The sequence below is a fragment of the Mastacembelus armatus genome, unplaced genomic scaffold, assembly GCF_900324485.2.
Source record: "Mastacembelus armatus unplaced genomic scaffold, fMasArm1.2, whole genome shotgun sequence".
NCBI classification, from domain to species: domain Eukaryota; kingdom Metazoa; phylum Chordata; class Actinopteri; order Synbranchiformes; family Mastacembelidae; genus Mastacembelus; species Mastacembelus armatus.
The window spans coordinates 1,393,640-1,409,374 of NW_022872941.1; the positions used below are offsets into that span (position 1 = coordinate 1,393,640).

General features: G+C 41.6%; 2 protein-coding genes across 7 annotated transcripts in view; one reads left to right on the plus strand and one right to left on the minus strand.

Annotated features, from left to right (window-relative positions):
• Positions 1-11,727, minus strand: part of rad17 (RAD17 checkpoint clamp loader component) — a 34,942-nt gene extending 23,215 nt beyond the window's left edge. For 2 of the 3 annotated variants that reach the window (XM_026311626.2, XM_026311618.2), the window contains exons 1-3: positions 11,537-11,727; positions 11,045-11,137; positions 10,475-10,705 (exon numbers count right to left, since the gene is read on the minus strand). In XM_026311626.2, the coding sequence (XP_026167411.1) occupies positions 10,475-10,705; positions 11,045-11,086 (273 nt within the window). In that variant the 5' untranslated portion in view covers positions 11,087-11,137; positions 11,537-11,727. Of the gene's footprint in view, positions 1-10,474; positions 10,706-11,044; positions 11,138-11,536 lie in introns of those variants that run through there. The other variant, XM_026311636.1, reaches the window with a different exon arrangement.
• ak6 (adenylate kinase 6) lies at positions 11,176-14,754 on the plus strand. Of its 4 annotated transcripts, none has more exons than XM_026311674.2 (6): positions 11,176-11,254; positions 11,949-12,023; positions 12,779-12,871; positions 13,140-13,198; positions 13,493-13,638; positions 14,250-14,754. In XM_026311674.2, exons 2-6 carry the CDS (start codon positions 11,987-11,989, stop codon positions 14,437-14,439), a joined length of 525 nt encoding a protein of 174 aa, XP_026167459.1. In that variant the 5' UTR covers positions 11,176-11,254; positions 11,949-11,986; the 3' UTR covers positions 14,440-14,754. The 4 variants fall into 4 exon arrangements, with proteins under 4 accessions (XP_026167459.1, XP_026167441.1, XP_026167431.1 ...); XM_026311656.2 differs by having other exon boundaries at positions 11,178-11,254; positions 11,949-12,107; XM_026311646.2 differs by lacking the exon at positions 11,176-11,254 and adding an exon at positions 11,706-11,860 and having other exon boundaries at positions 11,949-12,107.
• The last annotated feature ends 981 nt before the right edge of the window (positions 14,755-15,735 follow it).

Sequence of the window (15,735 nt, forward strand, 5' to 3'; positions counted from 1 at the left end):
AGTGAGATGAGCCTCCCACTGCAGCTGCTACTCTGTTTAGTCAGTGTATCATGAAGGGGGTGTTTATTATTGTTCATTATGGCAAGCAGCTTCGTCCACATCTGCTGCACCACCACAGTTCTGAGAGCCCCTGCCTTGCACAGAACTGGCCTTTTTCACCAGTTTGTCCAGGCGTCTACAGTTTCTGTTCAATTCAATTCAATTCAACTCAATTTTATTTGTATAGTGCCAAACCACAATACAAATCATCTCAAGGCACTTTACAAAAACTAAAACTAAAAAGCCAACAAATCCCTTATGAGCAAACACTTGGCGACAGTGGAGAGGAAAAACTCCCTTTAACAGAAGAAAAAACCTCCAGCAGAACCGGGCTCAGTTTGGGCGGCCATCTGCCTCGACCGGTTGGGGTGAGTGGATGGAGCAAAGAGAAAAGAACAGCAACAATAAACAACAAATAGACACTGCAGGTTGGTGGGGCCAGTAACTACACATCAGAGATATACAGCTCCAGGACCAGGGACACCTGCAGAAGGTACAGGGAGAGAGAAGAGAACACAAACTAGGGGAGAGAGAGCGCACAAGGTTAGTGACATTCAGTGGTGGAATATACATGTAAGGTGAGAGGAGAGGAAGCGAAGTGAAGGGAAGCGAGGGGAAGGGTGGGGTTAGGGTAGGGGAGCTCAGTGCACCGATGGTCCTCGGGCAGTCTAGGCCTATAGCAGCATAACTAAGGGATGGTTCAGGGTTGCCTGAAGCCAGCCCTAACTATATGCTTTGTCAAAGAGGAAGGTTTTAAGTCTAGCCTTAAAAGTACAGAGAGTGTCTACCTCCTGAACCCAGACTGGGAGCTGGTTCCACAGGAGAGGAGCTTGATAGCTAAAGGCTCTGTCTCCCATTCTGCTTTTGGAAATTCTGGGAACCACAAGTAGACCTGCACTCTGAGAGCGAAGTGGTCTATTGGGATAATATGGTACTATGAGGTCTTTAAGGTATGAAGGAGCTTGATCATGAAGTGATTTGTATGTGAGGAGAAGGATTTTAAATTCTATTCTATATTTTACAGGGAACCAATGAAGAGAAGAAATATGATCTCTCTTGCTAGTTCCTCTCAGGACTCTGGCTGCAGCATTCTGGATTAACTGGAGGCTTTTTATGGAGATACTGGGACATCCAGATAGTAATGAGTTACAGTAATCTAGCCTTGAGGAAACAAACGCATGGACTAGTTTTTCTGCATCATTTTGAGACAGGATGTTCCTAATTTTGGAAATGTTGCACAGGTGAAAGAATGCAGTTCTAGAAATTTGTTTTATGTGTGAGTTAAAGGACATGTCCTGGTCAAAAATAACTCCAAGGTTTTTTACAGTAGTGCTGGAGGCCAGGGCTATGCCATCTAGAGTAGCTATAATTTTAGAAAAGTTATTTCTGAGATTTTTAGGCCCAAATATAATGACTTCTGTTTTCTCCGAGTTTAAAAGTAAAAAGTTACTGGTCATCCAAGCCTTTATGTCAGTTAGACAGGCTTGAAGTCTGGTTAACTGGTTTGTGTTAACAGGTTTAATAGATAGATATAACTGAGTGTCATCCGCATAGCAGTGGTAATTAATAGAGTGCTTCCTAATGATATATCCTAAAGGAAGCATGTACAGGGTGAACAGAATCGGTCCTAGCACAGAACCTTGTGGAACTCCATAACTAACTTTTGTTCGTGTGGAAGGTTCATCATGGACATGAACAAACTGGAATCTGTCCGATAAATAGGATTGGAACCACTTTAACGCTGTTCCTCTGATACCAATCACATGCTCCAGTCTCTGTAATAAGATGTTGTGGTCAATGGTGTCGAATGCTGCACTAAGGTCTAGGAGGACAAGTATCGAAACAAGTCCATTATCTGAGGCTAAGAGAAGATTGTTGGTAACTTTCAACAGTGCTGTTTCTGTACTATGATGTGCTCTAAATCCTGATTGGAAATCTTCAAATAGTTCATTCCTGTGTAAGTGGTCTGATAGCTGCTTAGCAACAGCTTTTTCTAGGATTTTAGAAATAAATGGCAGGTTGGATATTGGTCTATAATTAGCCAAGACTCCTGGATCAAGACTAGGCTTTTTGAGTAAAGGTTTGATTACTGCAGTCTTAAAGGCCTGTGGTACGTAGCCTGATACTAGAGATAAATTTACCAAGTCCAATAAAGATGAGTTCATTAATGGCAGGGTGCCTTTAAGCAGTCTAGTCGGGATGGGGTCCAAGAGACACGTTGATGATTTCGATGAAGCAACTACTGATGTAAATTCAGAGAGATCTATAGGAGAGAAGCAGTCTAAACATAACTGAGGTCCTACAGATGATTCAAGAGCTACTGTAGTAAAAGATTCATTTATTGCAGGTATAGGAAGCATCTGCTGAATTTTATCTCTAATAGTTGTGATTTTATTTGTAAAGAAACTCATAAATTCATCACTGCTGAGAGCTAAGGGAACACTGGGCTCAACGGAGCTGTGACTTTTTGTCAGCCTGGCTACAGTGCTGAAAAGAAACCTGGGATTGTTCTTATTTTCCTCTATTAGTGATGAATAGTATGCAGTTCTGGCTTTACGGAGAGCTTTTTTATATGCTAGTAGACTGTTTTTCCAGGCTAGAAAAATTTCCTCTAAGTTTGTGGAACGCCACTTCCTTTCCAGCCTTCGTGATGCCTGCTTTAAGGTACGAACATGTAAATTATACCATGGGGCTAGTCTTCTCTGAATCACTAACTTCTTTTTCAGAGGGGCTACAGAATCAAGCGTTTCACGCAGTGAGGTTACAGCGCTGTCAACAACATGATCAATTTGGTAGGGAGTAGGATTAAGGCAGCTGCCCTCCATTATGTTTATACTTGGCATAGATGCAAATAAAGATGGAATCATTTTCTTAAATTTATTAACAGCGTTGTCGGATAAACATCTGCTGTAGTGGAATTTTCTTCCAGACGCTGCATGATCCATCATTTTAAATTCGAAAGTTATTAAAGAATGATCTGACAAAACAGGATTTGGGGGGAAAATTATTAGATGTTCAATTTCGATGCCATAGGTCAGAACAAGATCAAGGGTGTGATTGAAACAGTGGGTGGGTTTATTAACGTTTTGAATGAAACCAATTGAATCTAATATAGAATTAAATGCAATGCTGAGGCTGTTATTTTCAACATCTACATGAATGTTAAAATCTCCCACTATAATGACTTTATCTGATCTAAGCACTAAATCAGACAGGAAGTCAGGGAATTCAGTTAAAAACTCTGAGTAAGGAACAGGTGGACGGTACAAAATGACAAGTAGAACTGGTTTTTGTGTTTTCCAGTTTGTATGCGAGAGACTAAGAGTGAGGCTCTCAAATGAGTTATAACTGTTCTGAGGATGAAAGTTTAATAATAAGTTTGAGTGGAAGATTGCAGCTACTCCTCCACCTCGACCTGTGCTTCGAGGAACATGATAATTTTTATGACTGAGGGGGGTTGATTCATTCAGACTGACATATTCATCCTGCTGTAACCAGGTTTCAGTAAGATAAAGTAGGTCAATTTGGTGATCAGTTATCAAATCATTTACTAACAGAGATTTAGAAGAAAGGGACCTAATATTTAATAATCCACATTTGACAGTTCTGTTTTTCTGTTCAATAAGAGGAGTGGTCTTAATTTTTATTAAGTTTTTATGAATAACTCCTCTTCTGTTAACTTCTGATTTGTTTGATTTATATGTTCGAGGGGCAGACACAGTCTCTATGTGGTTTGAAGGGGGCGGCGGCTCTAAGGAAACTGCAGAGAAGCGTTTTAGACTGAGTCTCTGCATCCCGGTCCCCACCCTGGATTGTCAGGCTTTAGGTCGGCTAAGAAACTCGGCCAAATTCCTAGAGATGAGAGCTGCACCATTCAAAGTGGGATGGATGCCATCTCTCGCTATCAGACCGGGTTTTCCCCAGAAAGTGGCCCAATTGTCTATGAAGCCCACATCGTTTGCTGGACACCACCTAGACAGCCAGCGACGGAACGACGACATGCGGCTAAACATGTCATCGCTGGTCAGATTGGGGAGTTAGTGAATCAGAGAAGACTAGCCCCATGGTATAATTTACATATTCGTACCTTAAAGCATGCATCACGAAGGCTGGAAAGGAAGTGGTGTTCCACAAACTTAGAGGAAATTTTTCTAGCCTGGAAAAACAGTCTACTAACATATAAAAAAGCTCTCCGTAAAGCCAGAACTGCATACTATTCATCACTAATAGGGGAAAATAAGAACAATCCCAGGTTTCTTTTCATCACTGTAGCCAGGCTGACAAAAAGTCACAGCTCTGTTGAGCCCAGTGTTCCCTTAGCTCTCAGCAGTGATGAATTTATGAGTTTCTTTACAAATAAAATCACAACTATTAGAGATAAAATTCAGCAGATGCTTCCTATACCTGCAATAAATGAATCTTCTACTACAGTAGCTCTTGAATCATCCGTAGGACCTCAGTTATGTTTAGACTGCTTCTCTCCCATAGATCTCTCTGAATTGACATCAGTAGTTGCTTCATCGAAATCATCAACGTGTCTCTTAGACCCCATCCCGACTAGACTGCTTAAAGGTACCCTGCCATTAATGAACTCATCTTTATTGGACTTGGTAAATTTATCTCTAGTATCAGGCTATGTACCACAGGCCTTTAAGACTGCAGTAATCAAACCTTTACTCAAAGAGCCTAGTCTTGATCAAGGAGTCTTGGCTAATTATAGACCAATATCCAACCTGCCATTTATTTCTAAAATCCTAGAAAAAGCTGTTGCTAAGCAGCTATCAGACCACTTACACAGGAATGAACTATTTGAAGATTTTCAATCAGGATTTAGAGCACATCATACTACAGAAACAGCACTGTTGAAAGTTACCAACAATCTTCTCTTAGCCTCAGATAAGGGACTTGTTTCGATACTTGTCCTCCTAGACCTTAGTGCTGCATTCGACACCATTGACCACAACATTTAATTACAGAGACTGGAGCATGTGATTGGTATCAGAGGAACAGCGTTAAAGTGGTTCCAATCCAATTTATTGGACAGATTCCAGTTTGTTCATGTCCATGATGAACCTTCCACACGAACAAAAGTTAGTTATGGAGTTCCACAAGGCTCCGTGCTAGGACCGATTCTGTTCACCCTGTACATGCTTCCTTTAGGATATGTCATTAGGAAGCACTCTATTGGCTTCTCTTCATTGGCTCCCTGTAAAATATAGAATAGAATTTAAAATCCTTCTTCTCACATACAAATCCCTTCATAATCAAGCGCCTTCATACCTTAAAGACCTCATAGTACCATATTATCCCAATAGACCACTTCGCTCTCAGAGTGCAGGTCTACTTGTGGTTCCCAGAGTTTCCAAAAGCAGAATCGGAGGCAAAGCCTTTAGCTATCAAGCTCCTCTCCTGTGGAACCAGCTCCCAGCCTGGGTTCAGGAGGCAGACACTCTCTATACTTTTAAGGCTAGACTTAAAACCTTCCTCTTTGACAAAGCATATAGTTAGGGCTGGCTTCAGGCAACCCTGAACCATCCCTTAGTTATGCTGCTATAGGCCTAGACTGCCCGAGGACCATCGGTGCACTGAGCTCCCCTATCCTAACCCCCCCCCCTTCCTTCCCTCCCCTCCCCTCTCTTCTCTCCACCCACCTCATGTATATTCCACCACTGAATGTTACCTTGTGCTCTCTCTCTCCCCTAGTTTGTGCTCTCTCCCTCTCTCTCTGTTCTCTCTGTACCTTCTGCAGGTGTCCCTGGTCCTGGAGCTGTATATCGCTGATGTGCAGTTACTGGTCCCACCAAAACTCTCTGCTCTATCCACTCACCCCAACCGGTCGAGGCAGATGGCCGCCCAAACTGAGCCCAGTTCTGCTGGAGGTTTTTTCTTCCGTTAAAGGGAGTTTTTCCTCTCCACTGTCGCCAAGTGCTTGCTCATAAGGGAATTGTTGGGTTTTTAGTTTTAGTTTTTGTAAAGTGCCTTGAGATGATTTGTATTGTGATTTGGCTCTATACAAATAAAATTGAATTGAATTGAATCAATTTTGTAGAAATAAAATAAAACATCCCACAATACAACCAATTACCATAACACAGTTTATTGATATAAACTGTTAACACACCGTTTGATTTATTGAGTAAAACAAAAATAAAATACCAGGTGCTTTCTGACAGGTTTCCGCAGCCGCTTTGTCTTATTCACACCGCATGTGGGTCTCCAAAGCTTTCATACCCATTGTTCTGAGTTTTAAATTTTTTTGCACAGCCTGCACCGGACCTCGAACACGTTGCCACTAACTGGACTTAACCACGGCGCAAAATTAGGGTTTTGTAACCAATTGTCACTAAATTTACATTTACCCATGGCAAAAGACTAATGCTGAAACTTTCCCGCAGTTCACGCAGCTGCCGGAAAGCATGTGTTAAATAAACTCCCCTCAAACGCGTATTTTAGTTGGTTCCGCCTATTTCGTTCTGCGTAACAAATACGCGAAAGGCTTTCAATTTGATTTCAAGATGAAAATAAAATCTTCTTCATGGGGTCGGTTAGATTTCATTTTAAGACCTTTGAAACGCAAATTTAAGACATTTTAATGCTAATTAAGGCCTTAGTTTTATAATGTGGAATTTAAGACTTTTTAAGGATCCGCGGACACTCTGTGTTTAAGGACAGGGGTGATATGATGTGAGGTGTGGCCAGAGTCTGCGGCTACTAGGAGGTCGTTGATGATTTTGACCAGGGCAGTTTCAGTGCTGTGAAGTTGGCGGAAACCAGGTTGAAAGTATAGGCTATTGGCGGAAAGGTATGAACCTGGTATGAACCTGGTGGTGAACAACTTTTTCGAGAATTTTGGAGCCCAAAGCTGTCCAGACAAGAAATTAAGTCTTTTGTTGTGGTGTTGTTGGGATTGTCGAAGTGGATGTTAAAATCACCAAGAAGAATTATGTTGGCTGACAGAGATGAGGTTAGCTAAGAGGTCAGACAGTTCGTCCAGGAAAGTCGGGTTAGGTTTAGGTGGGCGGTAGATAGTGGCCAAGAAGGTTGGTGTGTGACCGTGAATACGTGCTATGAGAGCTTCGAAGGACTGGAAGGTGACAGTGGGGTGGATGGATATTTTGTATTTAAGGTTGAACAGTATGGCGAGGCCGCCACCGCGTCCCGAGAGGCGTGGATGGGTGAGATATGTGAAATCAGGAGGAATAGATTGATTAAGTTCAGTGAAGTCGTTGGGCCGCTGCCAGGTTTCGGTCAAGCACAGGATGTCGAGATTGTGTTTAAGAATAATGTCAAGGATGAGGGATGCTTTTTGAGAGAGGGAGCGAACGTTAAGTACCCCAAAATGAGTGTTATGGAAAGGTGTAGAGTCCATGTATCTGGGGATGTTAGCCAGCACAGAGTGGTTGATAAGGCGTATACCTGATTTCCTTGACGAGGTCGGAAGGATGACCAGATGGAGGGGATTGGTTGTATGGAGTCAGGTAGTCAGGCGTGTGGGACAGAATGGACAGGTTGTCCAGTGTTAGCGTGCGGGGTACAGTGAACTGCATGTTGAATGTTGGTGGAAAGCATATGGGAGCCCAGGCGGTTAGGATGTAGACCATCTCCTGCAAAGAAGGCAGGCCGGTTCCAGAAGAGGTTGAAGTTGTCAATGAATTGGAGATTGTAGGACAAGGAGACAGACAGTCAGGTGTTGAGACTGAGGATTCTACTGAAGCGGCCAGAGCCTCTTCCAAGCGTGGGGATGGGACCAGACATGAAAATAGTCTTACCACAGTTGCTTAGGAGGTGGAGGAGAGAGAGAAAATCCCTTTTAGTCAGTTCAGACCGGTGGAATGACGTGTCACATGTTCCAATATGAACAATCACTCTAATGATGGAAGACGGAAGTGTTGGCAGTAATCCAGGAAGCATGGCCAAGATGTCTGAGGCCGTAGCTCCAGGGAGACAGTGAGTAGTGGCGTTGAGAAAGCGTACGTTCCTTATAATTGAGTCTCCGATGATTAACGTGGTTGGGGGAAAAAGGGGGCGTGGAGAAGACGCCAGTAGTTGGCCGTTTGAATCGTGACGTCGTGCTGGCTGGCGGGGAGGTGGGGCGCTGACATCGGGTGCTGAGGTGGAAGATGGAGGCGGCAGTTTGGTTGGTCCATAGCTAGGGAGCCCATGAGTGTGCCTGAGCATGGCCTCGTGAAGGATCCTACGGCACACTGATGTAGTAGCTGAGTGGGATGGAGACTGTTTTCCGCCGGGGCAACGGGCTCCGCGAGGAGCACTTGGACTATGGCGGGGGCGGCGGGTGTCCTCAGAGGGGAGCGAGAGCAGGTGACGGCGCTGAACGTCATCGGCGGGTGACGGGGGTTGTTGGGATACCGGAGCGGAACAATCCGGTACGTGATTAGCGGATGAGACAGTATGTAGGTCCGGAGTGGCAGAGGACAGAGGTGCAAATCGATTGGAGAGGTCTAGGGAGGGACGCGGAGACCCGTGGTGATGTCTTTTCCGCCTACGGACCGCAACCTTGGTCCAGGAGGACCGAAGACATGGTGTTGAAGAGGAGGAGGGTCGTGGACAGGTTGACGGGTCCCATGGGGCAGTGTCCTGGAGAGTGAAGGTAAGTGTGGAGATCTTCCTCGATTGCTCGAGGGCAACGTCCCTGAAGCTAGTCAGTATGGAGTCCTTCTGTTGGAGATCGTGAGAGAGGCGGCATATTTCTTGCTTTAATTTGGTGATTTCATTGTTTGCTAGACGGAGTTGTAGTTTGGCATTGTCCGAGTTGGTATTGTCAGGTACTGTTGGCGTTGTTGTTGTTGTTCTTGGTGTTGGTGGCGTTGTAGGTGCCTCGCTGGTTGTGTCGGTCGCCATCTTGTCGGTCACCATCTTGTTATCTTGCACATGACATGTTTAAGATCTGACTAGAGCTTTACAGTGATGTTCAAGAGGGTGATATGCATTGACAGTAGCTATATTCTGCTTATGTGTGTGTATTGTTTATTGTTGTATTGTTTACTAGCGAGTTACCACCCTCTGCTGGGAAAGATGGCCACCTTGTAAGTAGTTAGAGAAGAGATAAAGGTTAGAGTTTATAGTTCAGTTCCAGTACCACAGGATTCATCCTGTTTCCTTCTTTCTTCCCTTCATGTGCATTAATGACAAAACCACACACCCATCACAGTAAAATTTTGAAATAGAAATAAATATTGTAATAAATCAATAGGAATACATGACTCCTATGTCCTAATCAAAGGAACAGTCCCACTTCTCCTACCAGCCAGGCAATATATACTCTTCACTCTTTATCAGTGCAGTCTTTCCCACACCACTGGCTACCACACAACCCCAAAACAGAATATTTCTACTCCATGCTTTTGCAGTTAGCAAGGTATTCTTTACATCAAATGCTGCTACATACTTCTCCAAACACCTCTGGTCTATCCACAGCACTTCCAAAAAAGCTCTGTTTTTCCCAGATGCTGCACAGTTAAGATGAAGGGTTAGGGTTAGTGATGAAGTCACAGGTAAGATTGCCTTCTGTGGACTCTTTGATGTAGACTGTGCATCATCAGGCACAGTGGGACAGTGCCCACACTTCTGCATGTCTAGGTTAACACTTCAGTTTTTTTTAAAGTTTGTGAACTGAAAAGGTACAGTAGATTAACATTTTAGTGTATCCTCATTGCAGGATGATAAAATATCTGTCATTTATTTTATAGCAGGTTTGAATGCTATGTGTTTAAATTTGGTTGGATTTAGCTTTGATTCCCCCCCATACTTTATTTATATAGCATATTTAAAACAGACACAAGACTGACCAAAGTGCTTCACAATAAGAAAGAGCATATTAGTAACACAAAAACTGCAATCAGAAAAATAAAACACAAATAGGAAAAACAATAGGCAAGAATATAAATCCTAATAGGCCAATGAGCACAAATGGGTTTTTAAAAGAAAAGGCTGGGAGCCATTCTGATCTCCACTGGCAAGTCATTCCAGAGGCAAGGCCCAATTACTGAGAAGGCACGGTCACCCCTACGCTTGAGTCTGGAGTGCAGAATTAAAACAAAGGTTCAGGTTACAAGATCTTAGGCTTCTCGAGTGGATATACTGATGCAGCAATTCAGATAAATAAATGGATACTTGATTGGGCAGAGATTTAAAAACAAATATTAAGATTTTCAAATGTATTTTAAATTGAAAAGGCAACCAATGAAGGGCCTTCAAGAGCAGAGTGATGTGATCCCTTTTTTTTCTTTTTTGAGAGAAATCTAGAGGCAGCCTTTTGGACAAATTGAAGATGGGAAATTTGAGCTTTGGAGATGCCACAGTATGCCACAATAAAAGCTTTAAAAATTTCAAGGACACCAAGTTTGCCTCCCTGATGTTATCAGGTAAGCAGTTCCAGACTGATACCAGAACAAATGGCAACAGCAATGATACTGACCTGTGAACTTGGTGAGTATCTGTCCACCCAGGGATCATCTTGGTCCCTCTGGGCTGATTCTTTCATCAGGCAGGATGCATGAGGGTCTGAGTTGCTGACCTCTCCTTTCCTCTTCTTCTGTCTCTTGGGCTCAGCCTTGGACCCCAAAGCCTGGCTACCCTTTCTCCTTACAGGTAGAGAAAAGCTTTCTCCTGGCAAATCAAAGAACGATGGATCGAACCAGCAATTCACCTGTCATAAATACAGTCAAACAAAAATGACTGAAGATTCATAAAGGAACAACAGAAGGAAATTGCTGCCAAGACAAGGTTAACCTGTGTGCATTACTGCGTGCTATTTTCAGGAGTAATGTTAATGGCAAAAATAAAATAATAATACTGCAGGAGAATTCTCTATTTCTTGCAGGAAACAAAAAGAACATAACATATAATATATTTTACATAACATATTGGACAATTTACTATAATTTTCAGGTACATTTCACTCCACCAGTTTTATCTAAGTAGTCCTCATGTACTGACGAGTGTGTGTGTGTGTGTTTGTAATGTGATCATCATGTAGAAAACCTACTCTGCTTGAAGCTGTGTTATCTCCCAGAGGAAGTTTGTTCATCCTTCACAGTGATACTTCACACTGACGGCAGCAGTCCAACAACCTGGTAACCTGAAACCAGTGGCAAACGCTGGTGGCGGTCAGTCTGTTAGAGCTGGCTAACACACAGCAACAACGACAACAGGTCTCTAAACTTTAGTATGTCTTTCAGCAGAAAAAGGAAGATAGGTATTTGAGATTTCATGTTCCATTGTGTTTAGCTTAACTTCTTCCTTGTTATTGTGCTGTCATGGTGCATCATCTCCACACGTCAAAACGTTACGTTACAACTTACCCGGAATGTCAAACCTCAATATCCCGAGGAAGGTACAGTTTAATGCATTTGAATGTCCCTGGCCGAAAACAAGCTGTCGTTTAACGCTAGGTACCTGCATTTTTATTGTACCCGCGGAATGGTGAAGCGGATCAACCAGTGAACGTTAAGCTAATGCTGAATTTGCATTAACTTACCTTGTTTGATCATTTGATGAGTCAGACTACGGTGTTTCCGTCACTTCAGAATTATTCCGGCCTAACAACAGCTATTTTGTGAAAGAAAGCTGGTCCAGTAGTGTTACTAAACAGTAAATCAAAGACATATGAAGCAAAGTGAGGTTTTACCAATTTAACCTCCAAAGACTCATAATGCCGTAAACTGACTGTTGTCGTGAAAACTGACATGAAGCATCAGTTTACGGCACTGTTTGTAGAAGTGTTCTCTGCTCTTGACGGCTTCAACAACAAATGTCTAGTTAACTCCCTAAGTCTTCCATTTATCACCCCCAGTCTCTCCAGGTTAGTTTGTTTACCTGCAGCGTAAAGGTGAAGGAGTCTGTCTTAGACTGACATGGAGCGATGATAAGAGCTTTGTTGTGTCTTTCAGGTGCCGTCAGTGAGACACGTGTCGGTTGTTAGCGAGTTATGAAGATGAGGAAGCGACCAAACATTTTGTTAACAGGTGATATGAACTTCTGCTGCATGTTTTTAGGTATTGTGCCTCGTCTGACCGCGTCTGACAAAATCACGTCAGGAATATACCAAGGTTAGGTTATTTTGCAGGTCTTTGTAATGCTATAGCTCTGAACAGGCGATTTGTTTTAACGCTAGAAGAATCAAGCCATAGTTATACCGAAAATATAAATGTAGGCAAGTGTGTTCTGTAATGATAAGCAATGATCTTTACCCTGAAATCTTAATTAACATCATCAAGAGATGTTATTGATTGAAGGTCTCATGCAGATCCTGTACAGAAATCAGATCATTTAACAGAGTCAAAGATTTGAAGAGATCTTGCTGGAATTATACAGGGGTGTGAATAACACCAGGTCATGTTCTATAACATATCCTATTGCAAGATTAAACCCAGATGACATGTCAGGGATAGTGTTGAAAACGTATTAATACAGATGTAAAGACCAGCCACTGAACAGAAGTTGAGTGTAGTATAAAATAATCAAATGTTACAAAATGGTTGTCATTTAGAAAACAATTTAAAAAAAGATCACAGTCAACCTTTCTGTTTTTGATTGTTTTTTGTGGACTAAATAATTTAGAAGTCATTAAATGGCAGCTTAATCATTAATTAATCATTAGATGCAGTCCTCAATGACTTAAAGTGGTATTTTATAAGCATCTGGTATTAGAGCTACAGTATAACTCCATTGTTGAGGACTTTTAATCTTAATCTGAAATGTGAATTCTCTCTATCTACAGGAACCCCAGGTGTTGGTAAGACCACTTTGGGAAAGGAGCTAGCTCAGCAGACTGGACTGTCCTATATTAACATAGGAGACTTGGCCCAGGAAGGTAAAAATTCCAACCAGCTTTCAGAACTGTTGTAAACACAAAACAATGCATGGTCTGGCATTCCACTGATGAATCATCCTTCTTTTGAATTGCAAATTAAATCCCTTATTGGCCATTATCCGTGTACTATCATGGCTGCCCCTTGTTTGGTATTTCAGGATGTGAATTGGTTGTATTTGTACTTTAGAGACAATATGTGAATAAATGCAAGAAATTACATTCTTCCTAATGCTGTTCTATTGATTCTGTTTGTTTTTTCTTCCCCCAGGACAACTTTATGATGGTTATGATGAAGAGTACCAATGTCCAATTTTGGATGAAGACAGGGTGAGTTGAAAAAGCTTTGAACCTAATACCCTACTGCACAATAATAGAACGATGTTGCCACAAAAACAGTATGGTAATAGACTTTGGAGTTGACCCAGTGCGTCCATTAGTGCGCTTCACATCTGAGTGAGAAATGAAAGAGGAGGCGCAGTGGTCACATTTATATACTCTGTATGTATACTGTATGCTCTAGTAATATCATTCTTGAAGGGATTGCAGCTTAGTTCTGGTTTAAATTGAATATGAAGTAAATGAGCGCTATAAACTTAATTGTGACTTGATGTGATACTGCAGGTGGTGGACGAGCTGGATGAAAAAATGGTTGAAGGTGGTGTGATTGTTGACTATCATGGCTGTGACTTGTTCCCTGAACGCTGGTTCCACATTGTCTTTGTTCTTCGCACAGACAACACCCAGCTGTACACACGGCTCGAGAGCAGGTACCTGTTACTTCATATCTCAGGTGTGCTGAAACTCAATTATGTCAGACACCAGTCTTTCTTTAAACTTGTTTTCTATTGAACTATTTATGGTATGATTTCAGGTTTTACGTCCTTCTACATCTTTAAGTTGACATTTTACTCATTATGAAGATTAATTAGTAACTTTACTTGTATCACAGCCTCAGTATATGTAGAACATACTGAGATCCAAAGCAGCTACTTGAAATTAAAACAAGGGCTATTTTAAATAGAATCTACTTAATTGAAATAATAATTTACTTTACAGCAAATGTCAGCAGTCATCAAAACTGTGCAACTCCGGTCACCATAAACATAGTATGCTTATGTACAGTGGGAAGAAAAATAACACTTTTTGCAATACCTGGTTTTCTGCATCATAAAAAGTGATCTGATCTGATTACCACCTATCACTGCTCCATATCCACACATACTAGCTGCTGTGTAATCTTGGTATCACTTTTTTTGGCATTTTCTCTAAACTGATGAGGTTAGTTATCAGTTTGCTTACTAGATATCAGGACAACCCTCTGCTTATGTGCAGAGTTGTTCCTGTTCGTCTCTGACCCCATCCTCTGCATGCCTGACAGGGGTTACACAGGGAAGAAGCTGCAGGACAATGTGCAGTGTGAGATCTTCCAGACCATCTATGAGGAGGCCATAGAGGCTTACAGTGAGGAGATTGTACACCAGCTGTCCAGCAATACTCCTGAGGATCTTGAGCACAACCTGGAGCAAATAGTGCAGTGGACTGAGCAGTGGATGAAAGACCATAACTAGAAGCTGAACTCTGCCTGCTGTGTTCTTCTGGCACTAACTGTCAACTAAGCTTATGTGGACAATTAAACTTGAACTGATTTTCATAGATTCATTCATTATGAAATCTGGCAATATGTTCAAAGTATAAACATTTTCTTTAGCGGGCTATTCCACTTGCCCCTAGTTTTCAGGAGTGCTGCTGGGCACATGCACTCTCAGGTGGTTGAACTCCAGCATAATTAAAACATGTTATTTAAGCACAGCAACAAGAACTGGGAGTTTTTCACCACAGCTGTATGATCACTGTATTTTTTCATAAACAAATCACGACTGACAGAAGCATTGTCATCTTCATTAGTGAAGAATGATAAATAACCTGTTATGTAATGTAGTTTAATATTAGGAAGTACTTAAAACGGTGCATAAAAACAGAATAAAATGAATTCAAAGGCGATACTAAAAATATGTCAGTAAGATGAAAGTAAATGAAAAATGTGATACAAAATAGGGCAGTAGAATTAACTCAGATCAGAGTAAAGTGTGATTAGAGAAGGAATTTCCTCCTCAGAAAGATCATTCCAAGTCTTGTTGCACTGGCAGAAAATATCACCCTAGGACATAGCTGCTAGAAAGAATATTTTGGACTTAAGGCCAACATAAAAGTAAAAATCCTTTACTTTCACTTCTACTTACAAACTTAAGGATAAACAATTGGCCAAACATAGATCTTAATTTGGTCCTCAGTGACTGCCATAGAGGAACAGAGTTCAGTATGCCTACATTTTCTGTCTAATAAGCAGTATAATAAATAACCTGTCCATTCCTTTCTCTCATTTCTCCTTGGCCAACAGGATTATTGGCCAACAGCCTTATTCCAAGGTTTCAGAGTTTTGCTTTTGACTGGCCCAGTCACTGACATTCAGGCATCTCCCAAAATAGCATCATTTTCTGTGATGTCATGCTTTGTGACCCAGAAGCAGAGGTTACTCCCAGCCTTCTAGGTTTGTGAGAAGCAGCTTATTGTCTTAATGTTGCTGTGGCAGCAGCAGGTCAAAGTTACAGCAAAGTATTAGGGCCATATTAAGATTTAAAAAAGTGAAAAGGGGAATTGTAAGAATACAGTTGAAATCCCATTTTAAAAATAGAGTGGACATGGCAAGAATAAAATTGGGGCATTATTTTGAGAATAAAGTGGAAATGGTGAGAAAGTTGAAATACTAAAATGCAAAAAAAGAAAAAAACTTCCTCTGATTTGTTTCTTTTGCCTTGAGTAATACTGAAAAGTTTTTTATTCTCAACATATTCCACCTGATAGTC